Source organism: Bos grunniens, chromosome 25 (genome assembly GCF_055505025.1).
Source record: "Bos grunniens cultivar Pamir isolate PY7600 chromosome 25, Bosgru_T2T1.0, whole genome shotgun sequence".
Taxonomy (NCBI): domain Eukaryota; kingdom Metazoa; phylum Chordata; class Mammalia; order Artiodactyla; family Bovidae; genus Bos; species Bos grunniens.
This window is the reverse complement of record NC_141189.1, coordinates 42,748,456-42,768,279: the sequence shown is the minus strand read 5'-3', so window position 1 is coordinate 42,768,279 and position 19,824 is coordinate 42,748,456. Positions and strand designations below refer to the sequence as shown.

Genomic DNA, 19,824 nt, shown 5'->3' with positions numbered 1-19,824 from the left:
AGTGCCAGCGGCCGGCACAGTCCACCCGTGGGGCCAGGCCCTGCATGACCACACCAGCAGCAAACCCCGATCCACACCGGGTTCAGTGTAGAGGGGCGAGGAAGCAGACGGCAAGGGGCAGCAAGGGGCCCCATGGCAAGGCCACGGCCAGGGAGAAACAGAGGCGACATCATCAGAGCTCTGTGCAGGGCAACTGCGGCCAGGGGGAGGCGTGTCCACACAGGACCCTGTCGGGCAGCCGCGGGGGCAGAGAGGGCCCCTCAGAGCCGCACACGCACGGGCCCCTAGCCTCAGCAGCACCGGTCAGGACGCCGCGCAGTGGTGCACACACCTCAGCCAGCGCCTGTGAGGTCTGTGTCTCGTGGGTGCTAGCAAGGCAGTCCAGGACCCCACGTGAGACACCAGGCACAGGTCAATAAACACTCGCACGTGGGGTGGACAAGGGTCATGGGGTAAAGATGGGGGAAGGATTCTAGACAACAGAATCCCAAAGGGCTGCTTTGGGGGAAAATGGCCTGAGAGTCGGGCCTGGTGAACAAGCTCCCCTACTGTGCTAACGTGCCCATCTCCATGGAAGATTCTGAAAGATGTGGGAATACCAGACCACCTTATCTGTCTCCTGAGAAACCTGTATGTAGGTCAAGAAGCAACAGTTAGAGTCAGACATGGAACAAGGGACTGGTTCAAAATTGGGAAAGGAGTAGGTCAAGGCTGTATATTGTCACCCTGCTTATTTATTTATGTCTAGAGTACATCATGCGAAATGCCAGGCTAGATGAAGGACAAGTTGGAATCAAGATTATGGGAGAAAAATCAATAACCTGAGATATGCAGATAATACCACCCTAATGGCAGAAAGCCAAGAGGAAATAAAGAGCCTCTTGATGAGGGTCAAAGAGGAAAATGGAAAAAGCTGGCTTAAAACTCAATATTAAAAAAACTAAGATCATGGCATCCAGTCCTATCACGTCATAGCAAACAGATGGGGAAAATGTGGGGAAAGTACAGATTTTATTTTCCCAAGCTAGAAAATCACTCTGGATGATGACTGCAGCCATAAATCAAAAGACGTTTGCTCCTTGAAAGGAAAACTATGACAAACCTAGACAGCGTATTAAAAAGCATCACTTTGCCAACAAAGGTCCATATAGTCAAAGTTACGGTTTTTCCAGTAGTCATATGCAGATGTGAGAATTGGGCCATAAAGGCTGAGCACCAAAGAACTGATGCTTTCGAACTGTGGTGCTGGAGAAGACTCCTGAGAGTCCCTTGGACTGCAAGGAGATCAAACCAGTCAATCCTAAAGGAAATCAACCCTGAATGTTCATTGGAAGGACTGATGTTGAAGCTCCAATACTTTGGCCACCTAATGCGAAGAGCTAACTCGTTGGAAAAGACACTGATGCTGGGAAAAATTGAAGGCAAAAGGAGAAAGGGATGACAGAGGATGAGATGGTTGGATGGCATCATTGACTTGATGGCCACGAATTTGAGCAAACTCCGGGAGAGAGTGGAGGGCAGAGGCGTGTTGCCGTCCCGGGGGGCGCAAAGAGTTGGTCATGAACTTAGTGACTGAACAACAACAACGGCGAATATGCTGAGGAGCAAAGACCGCAGGCCCCCTGGAGGTGCCTCACAGGGCCTCAGAAAGCTGTCCCGGCCTCCGCAGCTGTGGCCCCTGGCCCAGGGCTCCGCTGCCCCCTGGTGGCCAGGTGCTGCCCCGCTCCAGACCCGGGGTCCCCCTCAGGCCGTCGCTTGAGGCCCCCCTGACCCAGCCTCCACCTTCTTCCTGTGCTTTTCCTCACCCTCAGCTCTGCCTACTATTCCACCAGATCTTCGGCCAAAGAGGAGGGGCCACCATCTGATCAGAAAGGGCAGCCCCCAAGCTTGTGACTCGGCAGGGAGATGGCACCTCGTACAGAACACAGGCCCGCGTGCCATGGGGTGTGGTCCTGCTCTACACGGCTCCCACAAGGGCGAAGTCCGCTCACCCAGCACCATGAAGGCCTCGCTCCTCTCTGCCGCAGCCCAGCGGCCCCGCCACGATACAGACGCTTGGGAGGAACTCAGGCCCCCGGCCCAGAGGCCGGTCTGCCTCCAGATCCATCACTGTGGCAGGCCGTACGCGGCCCTCGGCTGGACTACGGCCCTAGGGAGGCAGCTTGAGGTGCCTCCTATGACACATCCAGCCTCCCCCCACACTGCCCATCCTGCCCACTGAGGGTATCTCCCCAGGCCCCCAGAGGTACCTGCAGCAAAGCCAGGTCTGCGTCCTGGGCCAGCTGCTGCAGGTTCTTCACAGCAGACGTGGTCTTGATCACGCGCACCAGGGCCGGGGAGCAGTCAAGCGGGAGCTCACCCAGCAGGGACTTCTCATCGCTGAGCAGCAGGAGGGCATGGTACGGGCTGCAGGGCAGAGACATGGTCAGTGGTACAAGCAGCTTCGGGCTCTCGGGGTGGGCACCTGGAGAAAAGAGGCCACGGGAGGAACTGGAAGACAGGGTTGTGCCCTGAGGCCTTTAAAAACCTGCGAGGATCACTGCTGCAACAGAAAGAACTGCAGGAGCCCTGATGACCCGCTCCATCCCACCTCTGGGACTGCCCGCAAACACTGGTTGACTTAAAAATGAGTCAACCCTTCCCAAGGAAACAGCCCCAAAGAGGGCTTCCCTGGTGGCTCAGATGGTAAAGAATCCATCTGCAACGCGGGAGACCTGGGTTCAATCCCTGGGCTGGGAAGATCCCCTGGAGGAGGGCATGGCAACCCACTCCAGTATTCTTGCCTGGAGAATCCCATGGACAGGGGAGCCTGGCGGGCAACAGTCCGTGGGGTCGCAAAGAGTTGGACACGACTGAGCGACTAAGCACAGCATATAACACATGGGAAAAGCAAAATCCCCACCTCAGACTGTGAACAGAACTACCGAGACACACGCTGGGAAGGAAGCCCAGGAGGAAAAGCCCGGACAGTGCGGGGGCCTGGGTGAGGGATGAAGCCAGTGCTCTGCTTTCTGTCATCAAAACATCTGCTGTCCCGTGCCCAGATCTCTTTTTCTGGTTAAGACATTTGAGGAGACAGAGCACTTGGTGGGGAAGGCAAAGGCAGGAGACTGGGCTCTGTGCTGTCCTTGCAGGAGGAAGCCTGAAATGGACAAACAGAGCCCACAAGTTCTGGTTCAAGCAGAGACCCCAGGAGTAACACCATGATGACACAGCCCTCTGAGGGTCAGGCCCGCTGCTGGCCGTGAGGCGCGGTCCACAGCCCTAACGAGGCCCCAGGCTGGGGCTGCAGCGCAAAGCCCTGCTCGGCCAGGCAGTGCCCAGAGGCTCTGGGGGTGAGCTGGGGGTGATGGTCACTCCTGGACAAAACTGGACACAAAAACATGTGTTTACAAACAGCAGAGCCCTACCTGCCAGTTTCTATGGCAGGAAGAGGACCCAAGTGCTTGGTACACCTCAGGCAGACAAAGGAGAGAAGGGCCGGCGGGCGTGGGGCTGGCACTCACCGGATGGCCTTCAGGCTGCGCTCGATGGCCTCTGGCGGGATGAGGCTGCTGGCCGCGTAGTGGATCTTGTGGGGCAGGCAGAAGCTCACCTCCAGCCAGCTGTTGACGTGGAGCCGCACCACCCCAGATGTGCACAAGCTGCAGAGAGAGGGCCCTCAGCCTTGCACACGCAACCACATCTTGCACACCCGCCTGAGGGCGCCTCCGCCCAGCCCACAAGTACACTGCAGGGAGGCTTCCCAGACTCCTACCCCGCATCCTACCCCACATCTCAGTAGGGTTAAGAAAGCATCCTATCCCACATCTCAGTAGGGTTAAGAGAAGAAAATGATGTATTAGGAACACACACAAAAGTTGCCTTTCTGGCCAGCCTCGGAATCTGCAGTCCAACCAGAGGCAAGGGATCAGGGAAGCCTCTCCAATCTCTGCCCTGGAGGCTCAATGCACCCGGGCATCCCAGGGCTTCCTCTACACGATGGGCGGCCGGGCAGGGCAGGGCCCATCACCAAAAGGGAGAGATGAGCAGGAGAGGAAGGGGGAGCGGGAGGGAAGGGTGGCGGTGCCCGGCCCCCAGATATCCCGAGGGAGGAGCCCGCCCCTGCCGATGGTGCAGCCCTGCAGGCGCTCCACAGCCAGCAGCCACGCCAGCCCCCGCTCAGGCTTTTGGCACCCCTCGTCTCCCCAGCCTCGCTCAGGCCAAACACAGAGACTCTGTGTCTGACTCTCATGTCTCACAACCCACCTCAGACTGCCTGTGAATCCTGCCTGCTCCACGCAGGGACAAACTGCACACCTGCTCCACTCTGGCCTCCCTGGTCTGCCCTCCCTACGCAGACCCCCAGGGGTCCCACCTCAGCAGTCCTAGCCAAGACCTCAAAGTGCCAGAGCCCTGTGGGACGTGCCCACTCTTGCCAACCCTGTATCCTCCCGCCGGAGAGTCCAGCAGGACAGGCTGCCCTGCTGCTCTCCAAGCTCGTGGACTTGCCCTAGCCACACGCTCTCCCTCAGGGGCGCCAGGGCTCCTTCCTGCCTACAGATCTCAACTCTAGGCCCACCTTCTCAGTGGGGTGAGCCCCAAGCCTGGCCCTGGCCCCCCAGGCGGCTCCAAGCTGCCATCTGTCCTGTGCGTGGGCAGCAACAGGCCCTCCTGTCCGCGGTCAGTGCTGTTTCCCGACCAGAATCCACAAGGTGCGGTGCTCACCGCACGGCCAGCAACGGGCAGGGACACTGAGAGCACTTCCAGCCTGGAGGGGGGAGGAGGCCTGAGGACAAGACCCTCTGGGCCGCCGTCTCTCAGGAACGAAGCTGAGGCCCTGACCTGGCCCAGGTGCTGAGCACAGAAGGAGTGACTGCTAGCGCAGAGCAGGGTATGGGGCCTGTGCCCCCTGCCTGGCCCCTTCTTGCCACACTCCAGCCCACGCTGCTGGCACTCGGGCCTCGGGGCTCTCGGAAACAGACTCAGGGATCTGGGTGCTAGAGGCGGCCCGTGGCCCCCGCCCCGCATCCACAGGCTGTTCTTACAGTCCCTCCCCACAGCCCTGTCCAAAGAGCTATGCGGAATCCACAGGCAGCAGTTTCAAATGTAAAAATCAGTCCTTATTGTCTCCAGCAGGGAATGGGCACCAAGGAGAGGAACCACGGGAAGCACACGGAGCACGCCTGCGACCTCAGCTGCCCCCAGGACTCCTGCTGGCCCCGGCCTCGCTCCCTCTCCTGTGCTGCCACCGGGGCACCTGGAGGGCCGGGCCCTCTCCCAGGGCTTCCCTGTCCCTAGCTGACCCCTTGAAGGATGAGAGAGGGTCTCAGGCCCCCAGCTGCAGGGGGGCCACAAGCTGTGGCTTGTGTGTAGTTCTCTTCACATCCGCTCAGAAAGGCAGTGGACTCAGAACCAAGGTCTTCCTATCTCTGAGCTCTCCTGTAGGACATGGCACGAGGTAGCTGCTGGAACGCAGAGTCATAGTAAACACCGAGATTCCTCTTTTCTTTTTTTTTTTTTTCGAGATTCCTCTTTTCAAATGTAGCCATGTGGGCTCCTCCAGGAGCCCAGCGATGCCATGTGCAGGCTGCTGAGCCACTGGGCACAGGAGGAGGCCCCAGGCACTGGTTCAGGCTCTTGGTGCACAATCTACAGCCTGCATTTGGGGGCTCCCACTCAGTCGTGCCAAGAAAGACACAGGGAATTGTAAGCAAACTATGTGAACACAAGAAGCCGGACAGAGTGGTAAGAAAAGGGATGTGGAGGAGGGGGCAAGGGTAGGTGTAGCCTGGGGCCTCATGGGGATCTGGTAGCAGGCAGACAAGCCATCAAGGCCTGTGCAGCAGCATGGGGTCCCAGTCGATGGGGTCACAAAGAGTTGGACAGGATTGAGCGACTGAGCACTAGCAGAGTAGAAGCTGGGCCTGAAAAGGGTCCCAAGCAGCTCGTACTTGTATCCTCAGGGCAGCTAACGGTTTGGTGGGGACACTGAGGAAAACACTGTGCCTGTGTGAGGCTTATCCGGCCCCTCACATGGATAAGGCCACACCACACACTGGACTGCAACTCTGAGACCCCACCCCGCCTGCGACACGAGATAGATGCGCCCCCAGAGCCCAAGGCCCAAGGCAATCACACGGGCCTTTCAACAAGCGCTTATCTTTCACATCCCAGACGGCACAGGATGCAAGCTCATCCCCCACCTCACATCTCAGCATCCAAATTTCAGTCCCTATCCTAGCGTCCTGCTGTGGGCTCGCACCAGTCACCCTTCTCCCTGCCCCAGGCCAGAGACCTCCGAAGCCAGCCCTGCACCCTCTGGTCTCGCACACAGGGGCAACACTGCGCGTGACCCAAGAGGGCTACGTGGGCTCCTGGAAGCCCACACTGACATTTCCAACACAGGTGCACTTTCTGGAAAGGACTGAAATTCCCAGGATATTCGTGGGCAAGTCTGTGGGCCCAGCCCTGCTCTGGACAGGCAGCGAAGAGCAGGGCAGAGTCCCCAGCACCCCCAGCACTGCCGCAGGTCAGGAACTGCTTGGCAGACACTTCTTCAAGCCCCACCATGGGATCCACATGCTGAGCACAGACGGCTAGGGGACATCCCCAACCTCGGGGGATGCTGTCACTGAAGTCACCAAGCTACAAGGGGACACACAGGTGCTGGGCAAGCAGCGGTGGGCTCCGCGGAGTCACGCGGCAGCAGCGGCTCACAGACGCAGAGGTCCTGGGGCATAGGGCCTCCAGGCCACACCACACACAGGACTGCAGTGAAAGCGCTCAGTCCAGAACGCCCCTGTGCAAAGTCCCAGCCCAGCCTCGAACCTCAACGAGACCTCAGCTTCAGGCCTCTTGCTTCTGCTCTGAGAAAGCCCGTCCCGGGGCCTGCTGGCGAGCCTCCACAGAGAAAGGGCTGCGTGCTCCCTACCACCTGCCTTCTTGCCCCTTGGTGCAGCCCGCCCTGCAGGAGCAGGGTGGGTCAGGCTAGACCCTCACAGCCTTCCCACTGGGTCAGAGCCGATGCCGTCAGCAGGCGGGGACAGGGGAGGACACGGATGGTCTGGGATTCCTATGGGAGAAGCACTGGGCGGGACCCAGATCACAAGACTCGGGCCTGGAAACAGGGAGGGGGTCATCTGGGTTCAGGAAGGAGGCAAAGGGCTGAATGGGGGCCCGGGAGCTGCTCTTGCTGAGTGCTGACTCCTGTCCTTGGGACTGCTGCCACTAGAGGGCGCTGGGCTGCCTCAGCGCTGGGCTGCCTCAGCTCCGGGCTCGGCTGGTCCAGCACGCCACGAAAGCAGCTGTCAACTCTCGAGGGTCAGCATCCCAACACAGTTCGAGCCTAAGAATTCACAGCTCATTGTTTGCTCAGAAACATACTGTCTGGCTCTGGATTGCTTTTTACTGTAAGCCCACGCTGGCCTGGATCTAGCGTGCAGTTTCAAGGGACGCTGCTCTTATGTCCTCTGACACCCTGAAGTCATCGAAATAAAAACACGGAAACAGCAGCCACTCTGTGCATCCCTGAAGACAGCTCTCCCTCCCACCTAAAGGCACCTGCGCCCCCAGGAGGAAACAGGGCCAAAGCAGAGCGTTCACAGAGAAGGGTACAGGGGTGGGCCCAGGTGAAGACGTGCACACCTGCGTTCATATCGGCTGACCTGAGACACCATTCACCACCCACCGTGGTCGGCAGAACCGGAAAGCTCAGAAGACTCTGTGTGGCAAAGTCAGGTGCTGCTGACAGGTGGGCAGACGCAACCACAGAGGGCCGTACCTCCGTGACACACACACCTGACTACTTAGCCGGCAGTTCCACTTAGGAATTTCTCTCAGGGATGCACGGGCACCCACAAAAAAACACACACGGCTAAGCCGCATGTCCTTCAGCAGCAAAAGCTGGAGCCCATGAAGCCCCAGGGAGGCGGCAGGCAGCTGGGCAGCAGAGAAGTCAGTCCTTATTTACCAACAGACAGATGTCTAAGTTGCACGTGGAGGTGAGAAGGAACAGGGCAACCGCACACGCAGTATGCTCCGGGCTCACCCTCCTGTGCGCCGCGCCCTCGGAGGGGCACACAGCACGCAGCCACCTGACACATCCTGCCTCCGGGACGGGACCAGTGAGGGTCTAAGGAGAAAGCAGCCCAGCGCCCTTTCAGACCTGACCGACAGGGGACCTCTTCAAAGGCTTAAGCTAAATAACAAAAGGACAATTACCAAAACATCACAGTGGTTAACACTGGGCGTGGGATTACAGACCGTTTTATTTTCTTTATACTTCCCTATGTCTATAATACATACATAATACTGGTGAAATCAGAAAAAAACATTAACATTAAAAAAAAAGGAGGGGGGAATTCTCTGGCAGCCCAGTGGTTAGGACTCCACGCTTCCACTGCAGGAGGCCAGGATTCAATCCCTGGTTGGGAATTAAGCTATCACAAGTCCCACAGTTCAGCCAAAAAAAAAAAAGAGAGAATTCACGGGGAAAAAGAAACCTTACATGGAAAAAGGAAAGGATGTGGACAAACCACCATCTCCAGAGGGGCTCTGGCCACAGCTCTCAGGTCAAGCCCATCTCCAGCGGGGAACACGGTCTCCTGGATGGAGGAGGCCAGGGCAGGGAAGCTGGCGGCGAGGGGAGGTGAGGGGGCAGTGCCCCTTGCGCCCCCCGTCCAGCAACATGCCGGTCCCCTCAGCCCCAAGAGGCCTCTGGTGAGCCCGCTTGCCAGGTGCAGAACAGGAGAAGCTGCCAGCCAGCGGCACTCACCCAGGACTGGGGTCCCACAGACCCAGGGCCAGGGAGCAGTGGTCAAAGCCCCGTGGACACGCTTTAGAAAGAAGAGTGCCTGCCTTGCCTGTCCACACTAAGAGGTGGTGCTGAGCTGGGCTTCCCGCCATGTCTCCACTGCCTGCTGCCCATACACTGAGTGTCCCAAACCCCCAAGACTAGAGCTAGTCAGGGGAGCAGGGCCAGCCCAGACCCTGAGCCTCAGTCTCCTCTTGGGTGCGGCAGCCACAGTGACCTCACCTGAAGAAGGCAGGCCTGGAACACGGTAGGTGCTGTGCTCAGTCAGCGTCACCTTGCGTTCTAGGCCCCCACACAGCTTTCTTCAGGTCCATTTTCTAGTCAGAGCAAAGTCTGGGGGTGCCGTCCCAGCCAGGCACCTTTCTGCCCTCCCTCCATCTCAGGCAGAGCGGGGAAGTGGCACCCGCCTTGCGGAGGCCCTGGGCAGGAAGCCACTCGTCTTACCTGTCATAAGCGTCCTTGAGGTCCCTGGCCAGCTTGCACTTGGGCAGGATGTGGTGGAATGGGGACTGAGGCCCGTCATTTGCTGCAAGAGTTGTAACACAGGGGACTCAGAGCCTGCACAGCACAGAGCTCACACAGGCCAGATGGCAAGTTTAGGCTAAGAAGGACTTTAAGTGACTGTACACCAAACATCAGGACGTTGCCCAGTGGTCCGCACCACCATCTTCTGGATTTCCCGACCGCTGGCCCCACCTGACTCTGCAAGTACAGGCCTCACGTAACATCTAACAAAAAATAGATGTACTTACATTGAACTTTTAAAAATCCCGGTGAAAAAGTCACAAACTCTTAAGAATGTTTTTAAAAGATAAAACTTCTGGATTGTTATTATTAATAATACATAACTGGGGAAAATAAATGTATTACACATTTTGACAACTGTCAAACATCAAAAACAAATTTTTCCAAGTGGCACATTCTCATGTACTTTTGCTTATAGCTAAAATTAGCCCAAGTTCACTGGCAAGTGTAGTCCTGGTTTTCTCTTCTGCTATGGAGGTGCTGACCTGAGAAGACAGAGGCAAAGCCTGTGACAGAGGGGGCATCTCTCAGCTCTGAGATGCTGACAGTGCACCAAGGCCTCAGGCAGGTCCATCAGCAGATACTACTTTAATAACTGGCCAGCTGACAGCTCGATTGGGCTCCCCTTCAATTCTGCTGAAAGCAAAGAAGAGGCCTCCTTCCAGCTTGACGCTGCCCTTCCGCATGCCCCCCACCCCAGGGAGACTGCCCAGCAGGACCAGGGTGATACCTGACCTGTGGGAAGAGCCATCATGCGGGGTCTGGGGGAGGGGGACAGTTTGGGCTGGGGAGCCACTCTCAGAGCATCAGTTCGGGAGCCTGGGTCTTGCTGGGACCTTTGAGGGTCTTGCTGCGTGCCCAGGGCATGCTCAGTCCAGCACAGAGCCCACCAGCCTCCGTATTCTGGAGAAGCCGCCGGCGCGCTCACCGTCAGCCGTGGCGGACACCTCGTCCTGCAGCGCCAGGATCAGCTTGGCCTCCCGCGTGAGGTACTGGCAGCGGCGCTCCTCGTGCTGCAGCACAGTGGCGATGCGGCGGGAGAGGGTGTGCAGACAGCTGATCACCGACGGGTCCGCGTGGGCCTGCAGGGCACCCCAGGAGGACATGCAGCATTGCTCAGACTGCGGAAGAGCCCTCTCTGGGTGTCCCGTCCTGGGTCCCCTTGAGAGCCTCTCCCAGCAACACCGGTCTGTGCACGTTCCATGGTGGGCATGGAGCTGCTGCCCACACGGCAGCACAGATGGCCCTGTGGGGTCCCCAGTGGGGAGGGACAAGCACGCAGGTGCTTCTAACAAGTGAGAGAGGGTCCCACACTCAGGGCCCCAGGCCAGCACATCCAGGGAGGCAGGGGATGTTCAGGAATGCAGTCCAGGCCTGGCAGGAACAGCCCAGTGACACAACGGAAGGCCCAGACCCCGCCATCACGTGCGCGGGGACCCAAGGTCACAGGCTTCCATCTGAGAAGAACAAGGGCCCTCCCTCACCCATCAGCCCACAGGTCAAGTGCTCAGAGTAAGCCTATGGAGAGCAGAGCCCAGGGGTGTCTACGGTCTCCAGGGAGCGGCTGTGTGAGAGCTCAGTCACACAAGCACACAAGTAACAACAGGGACACAGCGTGAGACACAAGTGTTGGGCCCACTGCTCAGTGAAGACCTCTGTCCTCAGAGGAAGCGCTCTTCCTGAGAGCTGGCTAACAGGTCAGCAGGCACCAGGCCCCCGCACATCCCTCTGCACCCCTCTGTTAATCCTGGCACCTATCGGGGGCCACAGCCAAGCCAGGCCTGCGCACCCGCCCAGGCCAAGGGTGGGGCAGGCAGCTGTGAGGTCTGTGAAGATGCCCCCAGAGCTGATAACCACCTGCCGTGACTCAGCACCCCAGGAGCCGACAGGGAGGCTGAGTCATCCCGGGTAGAGGTGGGAGGAGGGGAGAGTGGCGGCCCCGATTAGAGCCTCCACTTGGCCTCCCCTCCTGTTTATCTGCAGGCACGGCCCTCGGCAAAGGTCCACAGCCAGGCTCCTGGGCCAAACCCTGACCTAGACAAAGTAAACACCTTCATCACCTGGAGCTGGGGACACTCTAGCTCCTAGCAGATCCACATTCACAAGCAGAACTCACCCCCGGCAGCACACCTGTGCGGTGAGGGGCTAAGGGCTAGGTCCACGCTGGGCCCCTGCAGACCACAGCCCTCCCCACATCCAGGAGGGCCCCTCAAGGGTCCCCAGAAGGTCACGGGATAGAGGGTCTGGGTTAAGTGTGTACACAAGTGCCTCAAATCAAAATGTTCTGCCTTAGATTTGAGAAAAATCTGTGTAAAAATCTTCCTCCCAGCAAAGCAGAGGGAGGAGAGTGACCTGGGCACATGGTCACTCCCTGACCCCCCAGCACACGCCTACTGGCTGGGGCAAGACGGTGCCACAAATCGGGTGCCCAGGGCTGCTCACTCACACTCCTGGGCGAGGCCCACATGGACGAGTGTGTCTAGGTGCCCCGACTCGCTGCAAGGCCCGGCCCAGCTCCAGGTGCCTGGAGAGCCCAGGCTACATGGGGTACACCAAGAAGGTGACCACTGAGGAGGCGCCAGCCCCGAGTGGGGCTCTGAGAAACATGCCCTCCCTGCAGACATGATGTGAAGCAGCATGATGTGCAGAGCATCGCCAGTGAGACTGTCTCACCCGTGAAACTCCCACCAAACAGTCAGGCCCTCAGAGCAGATGTACAGTTTGCAGGAGACACAGGGATTGTCTGCACAGAGACAGGTCTGACCATGGACCCGTCCACGGGATAAAGGAGGAGAGAGTTCTAGATGGAGAGGAGGGGAGCGTTAGAGGCCTGGGCACACAACCCCCCATGCTTCTGTGGGCTGGTTTCTGGTTTTCACTCCAGTTTAGACAGGCCAACAGGAAAAAATGCCGTGACGACTGGGACACGTTTCCGTGAACTAGACACTAGCTGCTACCTACATAAGTTAGTTCTGTCAGGCGTGCTGTACAGCAGCTGTCCCCTCTCAGAGACGCTTCCTGAGGCATGTAGGGGCGAGCAGACAGGCGCTCGGAGACCTGTCCTCCTCAGCCGGGGAACGGGGTCGGGCAGAGGAGCCAGGGGCACAGGCAGCAGCGTGGGACCTGAGACAGGGGCACAAGGGTCATCAGGCTACTGTCTCGAGCCCAGGGCGTGCTGAAAACTTCAAAGCAAACAGAGTGTACATTTTTATATGACTACAGAAAAGAGGAAATAAAACCCGTCCACTCTTTACCTTGCATTCAATTTCTCCCACTGCTCACATCACTGCCTCTGTGCTCTGAAGTCCTACATTGCCCTGTCTCCTGTGGCTTTAACCTGGGAGGGACCCACCCGCTCGCTCCAGCGTCTGACCTCACCCCCATTCTCACTTGCAGTGGCCACAGAACACGCTAGTGTATAAACTACCACCCTGTCTAACTGTTCTCCGGCCACTGGACAGCAGGATTATCTCCAGCCTGCTTATTATAAAAATCCCCATACACTTTAAAATCTGCCTTTTTCCCTGACTGCCGCGCCCATGGGAGTCACACACTCAGCTATCACATGCCGCTGCTCCCAGAGATGAGGGCCTGCCTGCAACATCCAGGGTGGGGCCGCAGCGGCTCCTCACACCCCCGCCCCTCAGGGGCTATCAGAGTTGACGGGTGGACAGCACTGGTCGTGGTTTTGGTCTGTCTTCATCACTGAGTTCTTTCTGTGGATGTCTGCAGTGCATAATGAAATAAACGATAAAAAGACACTGAACAAGCCCACGCCACCCAAGTGCACGAAGCAGAAAGCAACGCTTCCCCTCTGGGCACCTCCAGCCCCACAGTCACCAGCAGGGACCACTGTGTCTAACTGGCACCTCTCCACTGATCAGCAGGGGGGCAGTTTTGAGAATACAGCTCCCTTCAGAACGAAGAAAGCTTTTCTCCAGCATTATTTTGATTCTGAACTCTTCAGTGAGATCAAAAAAGCCTTGTGGGGAAAACACTCTGAGACTCAGAAGGCAGCTGAGGCGGCAGGTCCTCTCCTGCTGGAATCACTCCCGCCACCACGCAGGGAACAAGGCACACTGCCCACTCCTTGTCACCAAGGTACAATCATTCTCTCTGACACTTCTGTACGAAAGCCACCTGCAGCTCACGTGTGCCGACCAGGAAGAATGACTGGACTCGCCAGTGAAATCTGCTGGTGGAGGAGTGCCATATTCAACTGAACACATGTCTCCTAGATTTCAAAGTTCCTTCACAACACCAGCCAGCCCTTACCCACGAGTGCTTCTCATGCTTACTGAGATCCCTTGTATTCTGAGAGCTCTGTGCTGTGCTTAGTCGTGTTCAACCAGGCTCCTCTGCCTGTAGGATTCTCCTGGCAAGAATGCCAGAGTAGGTTGCCATTTCCTCCTCTAGGGGATCTTTCTGAACCAGGGATGGAACCTGCATCTCTTGCACTGGCAGGCGGTTCTTTACCACTAAGCCACCTGGGAAGCCCTTTGACAGCTTTACCAAGAAGAAATTTCCTCTAACTAGTGAAAGCAAAACTTCAGACAGTGCTAGGAACTGCCTCAAGAAGTAATTAGGCTTAATTATAAAACAACCCAACATAACAAATGCTGAGAATGTAGAGAAATTGGAACCCTCCTACATGGCTGGTGGGGGTGTAAAATGGTGCAGCTGCTGTGGAAGACAGTCTGGCAGCTTCTCAAAAGGTTAAACACTGAGTCACCACATGACCCAGCAAGTCCATTTCTAGGTATGCGCCCAAGGGAAATGAAAACATGTGTTCACACAAAACTTGTACATAAATGTCCTTAACGGCATTTTCTTACAGCCAAAAGGTGGAAACAACCCAAAAGTTCACCAGTAGATAAAACAAAGTATGATCTCCTTTCAGTGGAATATGATTGAGCCATAGAAAGGGAGAAAGTACTGATCCATATTACAACATGCATGATTCAATTAAAAGAGTATTTAAAAAACCCTCAAGGACCTACTGTACAGCACAGGGAACTATATTCCATATCTTATAATAATCTTTAATGGAAAGAATCTAAAAAAGAATATATAAATATGTCAATCACTTTGCTGTACACCTGAAACATTATATATCAACCACACTTCAATTTAAAAAAAAAAAGATTATGAAAAACTGGATGAATCTCAAAACCATTACATTAAGTGACAGAAGTCAGACATCAAAGCTCACATACTGCAGGATCCCTTTCATGTGAAGCACAGAAAACAGGTAAATCCACAGAAAGAGAAAGCAGATTGGTAGTTCCAGGGCTGGGGGAGGAGAGAGCATTCGGAATAACTGATGTCCTTTTGGGACGATGACAATAGGGTGGCAGTGATGATTACACAACACTGTTACCAGATGCCACCAAAATGTCACTGTAAAATGGTTAAGATGATATGCTTTACGTACATTTTACTTTAAAAAGAGGGGAAGGATGAAGCTAGACTCTTCCAGCACCCAGAAGGGGCTAGTGCTGTGCCCAGAGTGGGCTGAGTTGAGTGAAGGACGCAGTCACCGGAAATGAGTCACTGCCCCTCCACCCCTCCCTGAGCCCCTCTTCCAACCCCTCCTCCTCAGCACCTCCTTCTCCCCCTACCCTCCCCCGTGACCCCCACCCTTCCCCCAACCCCCCTCCTCCCTGATCTGCTCTTCAGTCATTTACACTCACCCTCAGTGCAAACACCACATTGAAAAGAATCATGGTGGGAGCCTCCCTCTTCGGGGACGGGTCAGTTTTGGAGACCTGTGAAAGGGGCACAGTTCTGTGAGTGAGAGCCAACACCTGCCAGGACAATCACTTGGAGTGATCCCACCGCAGGCAGGACAATGCTCCAGAGTACTTGGAACCAGAGGAGAACCAAGCCCGAGGCCTCTGAGAGGCACCCAGAGTCTGCACAGCAAGTGCATGCTGCACGGACAGACGGTCACGGTGGAGAAAGGAGCAGAAGAGTGCTGTGACCCAAACAGACAAGACTGCCCCATCACCTCGAGTGAGCTGGCTGCCCGGAGGAGACGGCAGGGGCCACTGGGGCACCAGCCTGCCCAGGGCCCAAGCACCAGCTGCTGACAAGCGTCACCAGCAGGGGCAAAGGGATCCCTGGGCCACCCATCAGGCCCGTCTCCAGCCCTGTGCCTCCAGTTCTGCGGGCAGGGTGGCGAGGGGCTGCCAAAGGCCCCCACCCCACCCACAGGCCACCAGTGAGGTGGAGCAAGTGTGGGCAGGGCTGGTGCCCCAGGGGCCGTGTCCCCACCGTGTCCCCTGCCCTGGCAGCTCCTGCTGTCTCAGAAGCTCTCCTCCAGACGAGAACACCTGAGGACCATACCCCAGGCCCTCACAGGATTTCTGGATCATGTGTGTGTGTCACTTCAAAACCCTTCAGAATCCCAGGGACACCGGTGTCGCTTCTGCCTGCATGCAGAGGACTGACTGGCAGTTCCGGTGTGCCAAATCCCCTTGGGTAACAGTGCATCCAGTCTCCATGGAGAACACACAGAGCATGCTCAGGACGACAGTGAGAGCTAAACTGATAACACTATTGGCTAGGACTTCACTTATGAGCAAGAAGAAATGCTTGCCCTGCTTTATATAAAGCTCAAGGGTCTGACACACTGCTGACCTCCCTCTCTTGGCTGCCCCCCCGAAACAGACATGGTATACACAAAGAGGAAGGCCGCGGTCCAGAGAGACTCCAGATGCAAACAGCAAAAGCTCCGGGCAAGGACTCAGGGCCTACGAGGAGGTGCAGGTGGGCAAGCACCGGACAGCTCTGCCCTCCACAGCCCCAAAGGCCACGGAGCCAGGGGCCCGCGCCTGCCCGGGAGCCCGTACCTGGCCCAGCGTGTGCTGCAGCAGTGTCGGGTGCCCAACAAACCGCACGTTATCGATCTTCAGTTCAAACTTCTGGCCACACATTTCAGACTTGGTTGCCAAAATTGTTGCCAGAATAACATCTGAAAACCTTAAAATTTAAAAAGACAGTGGAGTGAAAAGAGTTAACTGAGAGCCACAGCAGCAGGCCCACTGCCCTGGGTGGGGGCGGCACCGCCGACCGGGACCGGGAAGCTTCTACCTGACAGCTGCCCTTCGGAAGCAACCCCCAGGGTCAGGGCAGAGCTACAAGGCGAAGGTGTGAGCGGTCCCGCAGGGCATGTGCTGCCACCCTGGCCCCCACCCAGGCAGGAGGAGAGAGGCGTCTGCCCTCAGGAAGGCTGCGGGCGCTGGCAAGGCCCTGAGGAACCTTGTTAAGGCTCGGAGGCCGGGGGTGGGGGTGGGGGGTGCTCCTTAACGGGCCCAGGGGTGCAGGGCCCCCCACCAAGCCCCCAGAGGCCGGCCCCTCGGTGCTGACTGAGGCCCAAGGGGATGCACGCGTTGGAGCCTGTGAACCGCTTTCATCCCAGGGCAGCTCCTGGGCCTCCCACACCCTGAACACGTCACCCTCCAGCTTTTATTCGGGAAAAAACATTTCAGACACACGAAATACACAGATCCACTAACTGCGAGGATGGAGGGACAGACAGAGACGGAGGCCACGGAGGAGGAAGGGCTGGTGAGAGCTGGCTGCGGGCTGGCAGCATGGCCCCTTCCCTCCTGCCCGGGGCGTCGGCGTGGGGGCGTCACCACAGGGGAGAGAGTGCAGGGCAGCCTTGTCTCCAAGCCCGGGCCCGGGGCCTCCGCTCTGCAGACACAGACGCCCCATGTCGAACGTAGAGCCAGAGGGCAGCAAGGCCTGTGCTCATCCCCCCCCGGGGAAAAGCCTCTCTGGCATCCAGGTGGGAGGACAGGCTGTGCGGGGAGGGCTCCACAGGGGCCACTGAGGACACAGGCCTCCCGAGCAGCGGGGCTGGTGGTAGCATCCCGGGCCTCTCCCAGGGGCCGCGCTCTGGGGGGGCACCTGCCCCGAGAACCCTTGCCCCCAGAGGAAGGAGGGCCGCACACTGTGCGTGCTGCTGCTGCTGCTTCCACTCAGCTACGAAGCAACCAGACACCACCCGGACTCAAGGGTCCAGGAAGGGGCCCCGCGGTAGCGGCTGCCTGTGCGCGCCCATAACACCGGGAAGAGCATAAATGAGACCAGCAGCCGAGTGAGTCCTGCGGAAACCGCTGAGGCCCTGGGCAGGGTCACACTGGCGTCCAGTCTTCCTCCAGGACTGACACGGCCCTCTAGGCACGCTTGGTCACCTGGGGCCCCCAAACGAACCAGACACAGAGGGTCTGTCAGCGCGGGCCGCCGCGCCATTCACAGTCAGGGCTGCAGTCGGCCCTTCCCGCACAGACACTGTCAGAGATGTTTTGGAAACACGGAGCCTGCAGCCCGGCCTCGGCCCCCACTGTGGGGCCTCGTTCCCAGGAACACAGCCTTCTGGTGAGTCAACCAGACACGGGAGACTCTAGGTCTTTCTTCAAAACCTCTCGATGGCTCACTCTGCCCGGGAAGCCATGCAGGGGCCTAGAGACCGGAGAGGACGTGGGGAGGTGGAGCCTCACTGACACGACTGCCCCAGCATCTGGCCCAGCGCCCGTGCCTCCTGCCCTATCTGAGCAAACCCACCACTAACTCCAGCACCCTGTGACTCAGGACACCACAGGACAGATAGGAGAACACCACCCACCACCCAGAGACTTCACTTTTTACTGTGATATCAAAAATCTCCTCCAAAACCTCTGCTCTGCCATGAAGAGCCACAGACAGGCCTGAGCCCTGGCCTCAGCCTCCCGTCCAGGAACCTGAGTCTGCCGGGCTGTGGGACAGGCCCGGAGACTCAGAGGCAAGCAGCAGTGGTCTCACGCATATCTATAAGCCTCCAAATCCCAAGGCCACCTGAAAAGCACTCCCCCCACCTGGGCCCAGAGAGCAAAGGTCTGCAGAGGGGACCAACGGCAAAGTCAGGTGCTGCTTCAAGTAAAAGCCACCCCTCAACCCCCGGCAGACACTCAGGGAGACCCCTCTGCTGTCTGACTGCTCTGCTTGTGTGGGCAAGTCTGGCCCACACAGAAATCCACTCACCAGAGCTTAACACTACAGGTTTATAATGAGAAAAACACCTGAGTGGCTTTATACAGGAGAAGGCAATGGCACCCCACTCCACCACTCTTGCCTGGAAAATCCCATGGGCGGAGGAGCCTGTAGGCTGCAGTCCATGGGGTCCCTAAGAGTTGGACACAACTGAGCAACTTCACTTTCACTTTTCACTTTCCTGCATTGGAGAAGCAAATGGCAACCCACTCCAGTGTTCTTGCCTGGAGAATCCCAGGGACGGGGGAGCCTGGTGGGCTGCCATCTATGAGGTCACACAGGGTCAGACAGGACTGAAGCGACTTAGCAGAAGCAGCAGGCTTTATACAGCATCTGCTGATGTAACATGCACAAAGACAGCTATGTCATGAGATGTGGGGTCAGGCGATGTAGTAGTCATAAATAGCAAATTGAAACAAAAAGTGTCAATATTTGTTTGGTTTTTTTTCAGGCCGCGACATGCGGCCTGCAGGATCTTAATTCCCCAACCGAGGATTGAACCTGGGCCCCGGTGATAAAAGCCCCAAGTCCTTACCACTAGACCATCAGGGAATTCTCTCAATATTTGTTTGATGTTTCCAAAATTTACAAAAATCCTTTTCCCTTGTTTTGATGATGAGAGGCATGGTAAATATTGATATATTTTAATACACTAAAATAATTGTTATAAAAACTAACATTTCTGCAATAACTTAAGAAATTAAAAAAGAAAACACATTTAGAAAGATGAACCAGCGCAGCTGGAAGTCAAACCAAGACCGTCCACTCTGAGACACCTGGAACAGGGCATGTTCTCGGGCCAGTCCAAAAACAGACAGCGGGACAGCATGGAAGGGCGTGCGACTCTGCCCCCGTTCTCGGGGTGCCCAGGTGCGCTGCGCACCTGCAACCCCGGGGGTGCCCTGTCAGGGGCAAGAGGTCCCCCTGTACTCCTGCCTCCTAGAGAAGTGTCATATAAAGCCCACGGGGACATTTTAGTGTGTGATGGGCACAGGGCAGCATCCAAGCCCGAGTGCCACAGGGGACACTCCGCCCTTGGGACAGACCTCACAGAGCCCTCTGAGAGATGGAGGGGCGATGACAAGCGCCTCTCTTGGGAGGGGCAGGTGGGGAGGCAAGAAGCCCTGCTTCCACTTGTGGAACACCCTCCCGAGGGCGCAGCGCCTGCCGGGAGGAGAAGGCACTTGAGAGCGCTCAGTCCCAGAGGTCCCTGGTGCCCGCCAACCTTGTCTGGGCGCTCAGGTTCCGAGCACTAGACGAGTCCAGGTGCAGAAAGGGTAGGGGCTGCGGGAAGCCTGGGCGCTCGCGGGGCAGTGAGTCTCTGCACCCAGCAGTCCACCCCCAGCACCGAGGGAAACCAGGAGTCCAGAATAAGCAAGAAGGCGGCGGGAACTGGGACAGAGGTGGGTGGAGAAGCCTTGGCCACCCTGTGGCCAGTCACCTGCCGGCTGGAGGACTCGCTCACT

The 19,824-nt window shown here is 57.3% G+C and overlaps 1 protein-coding gene across 17 annotated transcripts in view; it reads right to left on the bottom strand.

Annotated features, from left to right (window-relative positions):
- The window catches only part of NPRL3 (NPR3 like, GATOR1 complex subunit), a 33,193-nt gene that overhangs the window by 5,459 nt on the left and 7,910 nt on the right, over nt 1-19,824 (bottom strand). For 9 of the 17 annotated variants that reach the window (XR_015154951.1, XR_015154947.1, XR_015154950.1 and 6 more), the window contains 6 exons: nt 16,174-16,303; nt 15,013-15,087; nt 10,248-10,401; nt 9,239-9,320; nt 3,507-3,644; nt 2,250-2,406 (listed from right to left, as the gene is read on the bottom strand). Coding sequence is in view for 9 of the 17 variants with exons in the window: in XM_086376711.1 (XP_086232837.1) it covers nt 2,250-2,406; nt 3,507-3,644; nt 9,239-9,320; nt 10,248-10,401; nt 15,013-15,087; nt 16,174-16,303 (736 nt within the window). In the remaining 8 variants the exon portion in view is untranslated. Of the gene's footprint in view, nt 1-2,249; nt 2,465-2,543; nt 3,143-3,506; nt 3,645-9,238; nt 9,321-10,247; nt 10,402-12,280; nt 15,088-16,173; nt 16,304-19,824 lie in introns of those variants that run through there. The other 8 variants (XR_015154952.1, XM_086376714.1, XM_086376717.1 and 5 more) reach the window with 5 other exon arrangements.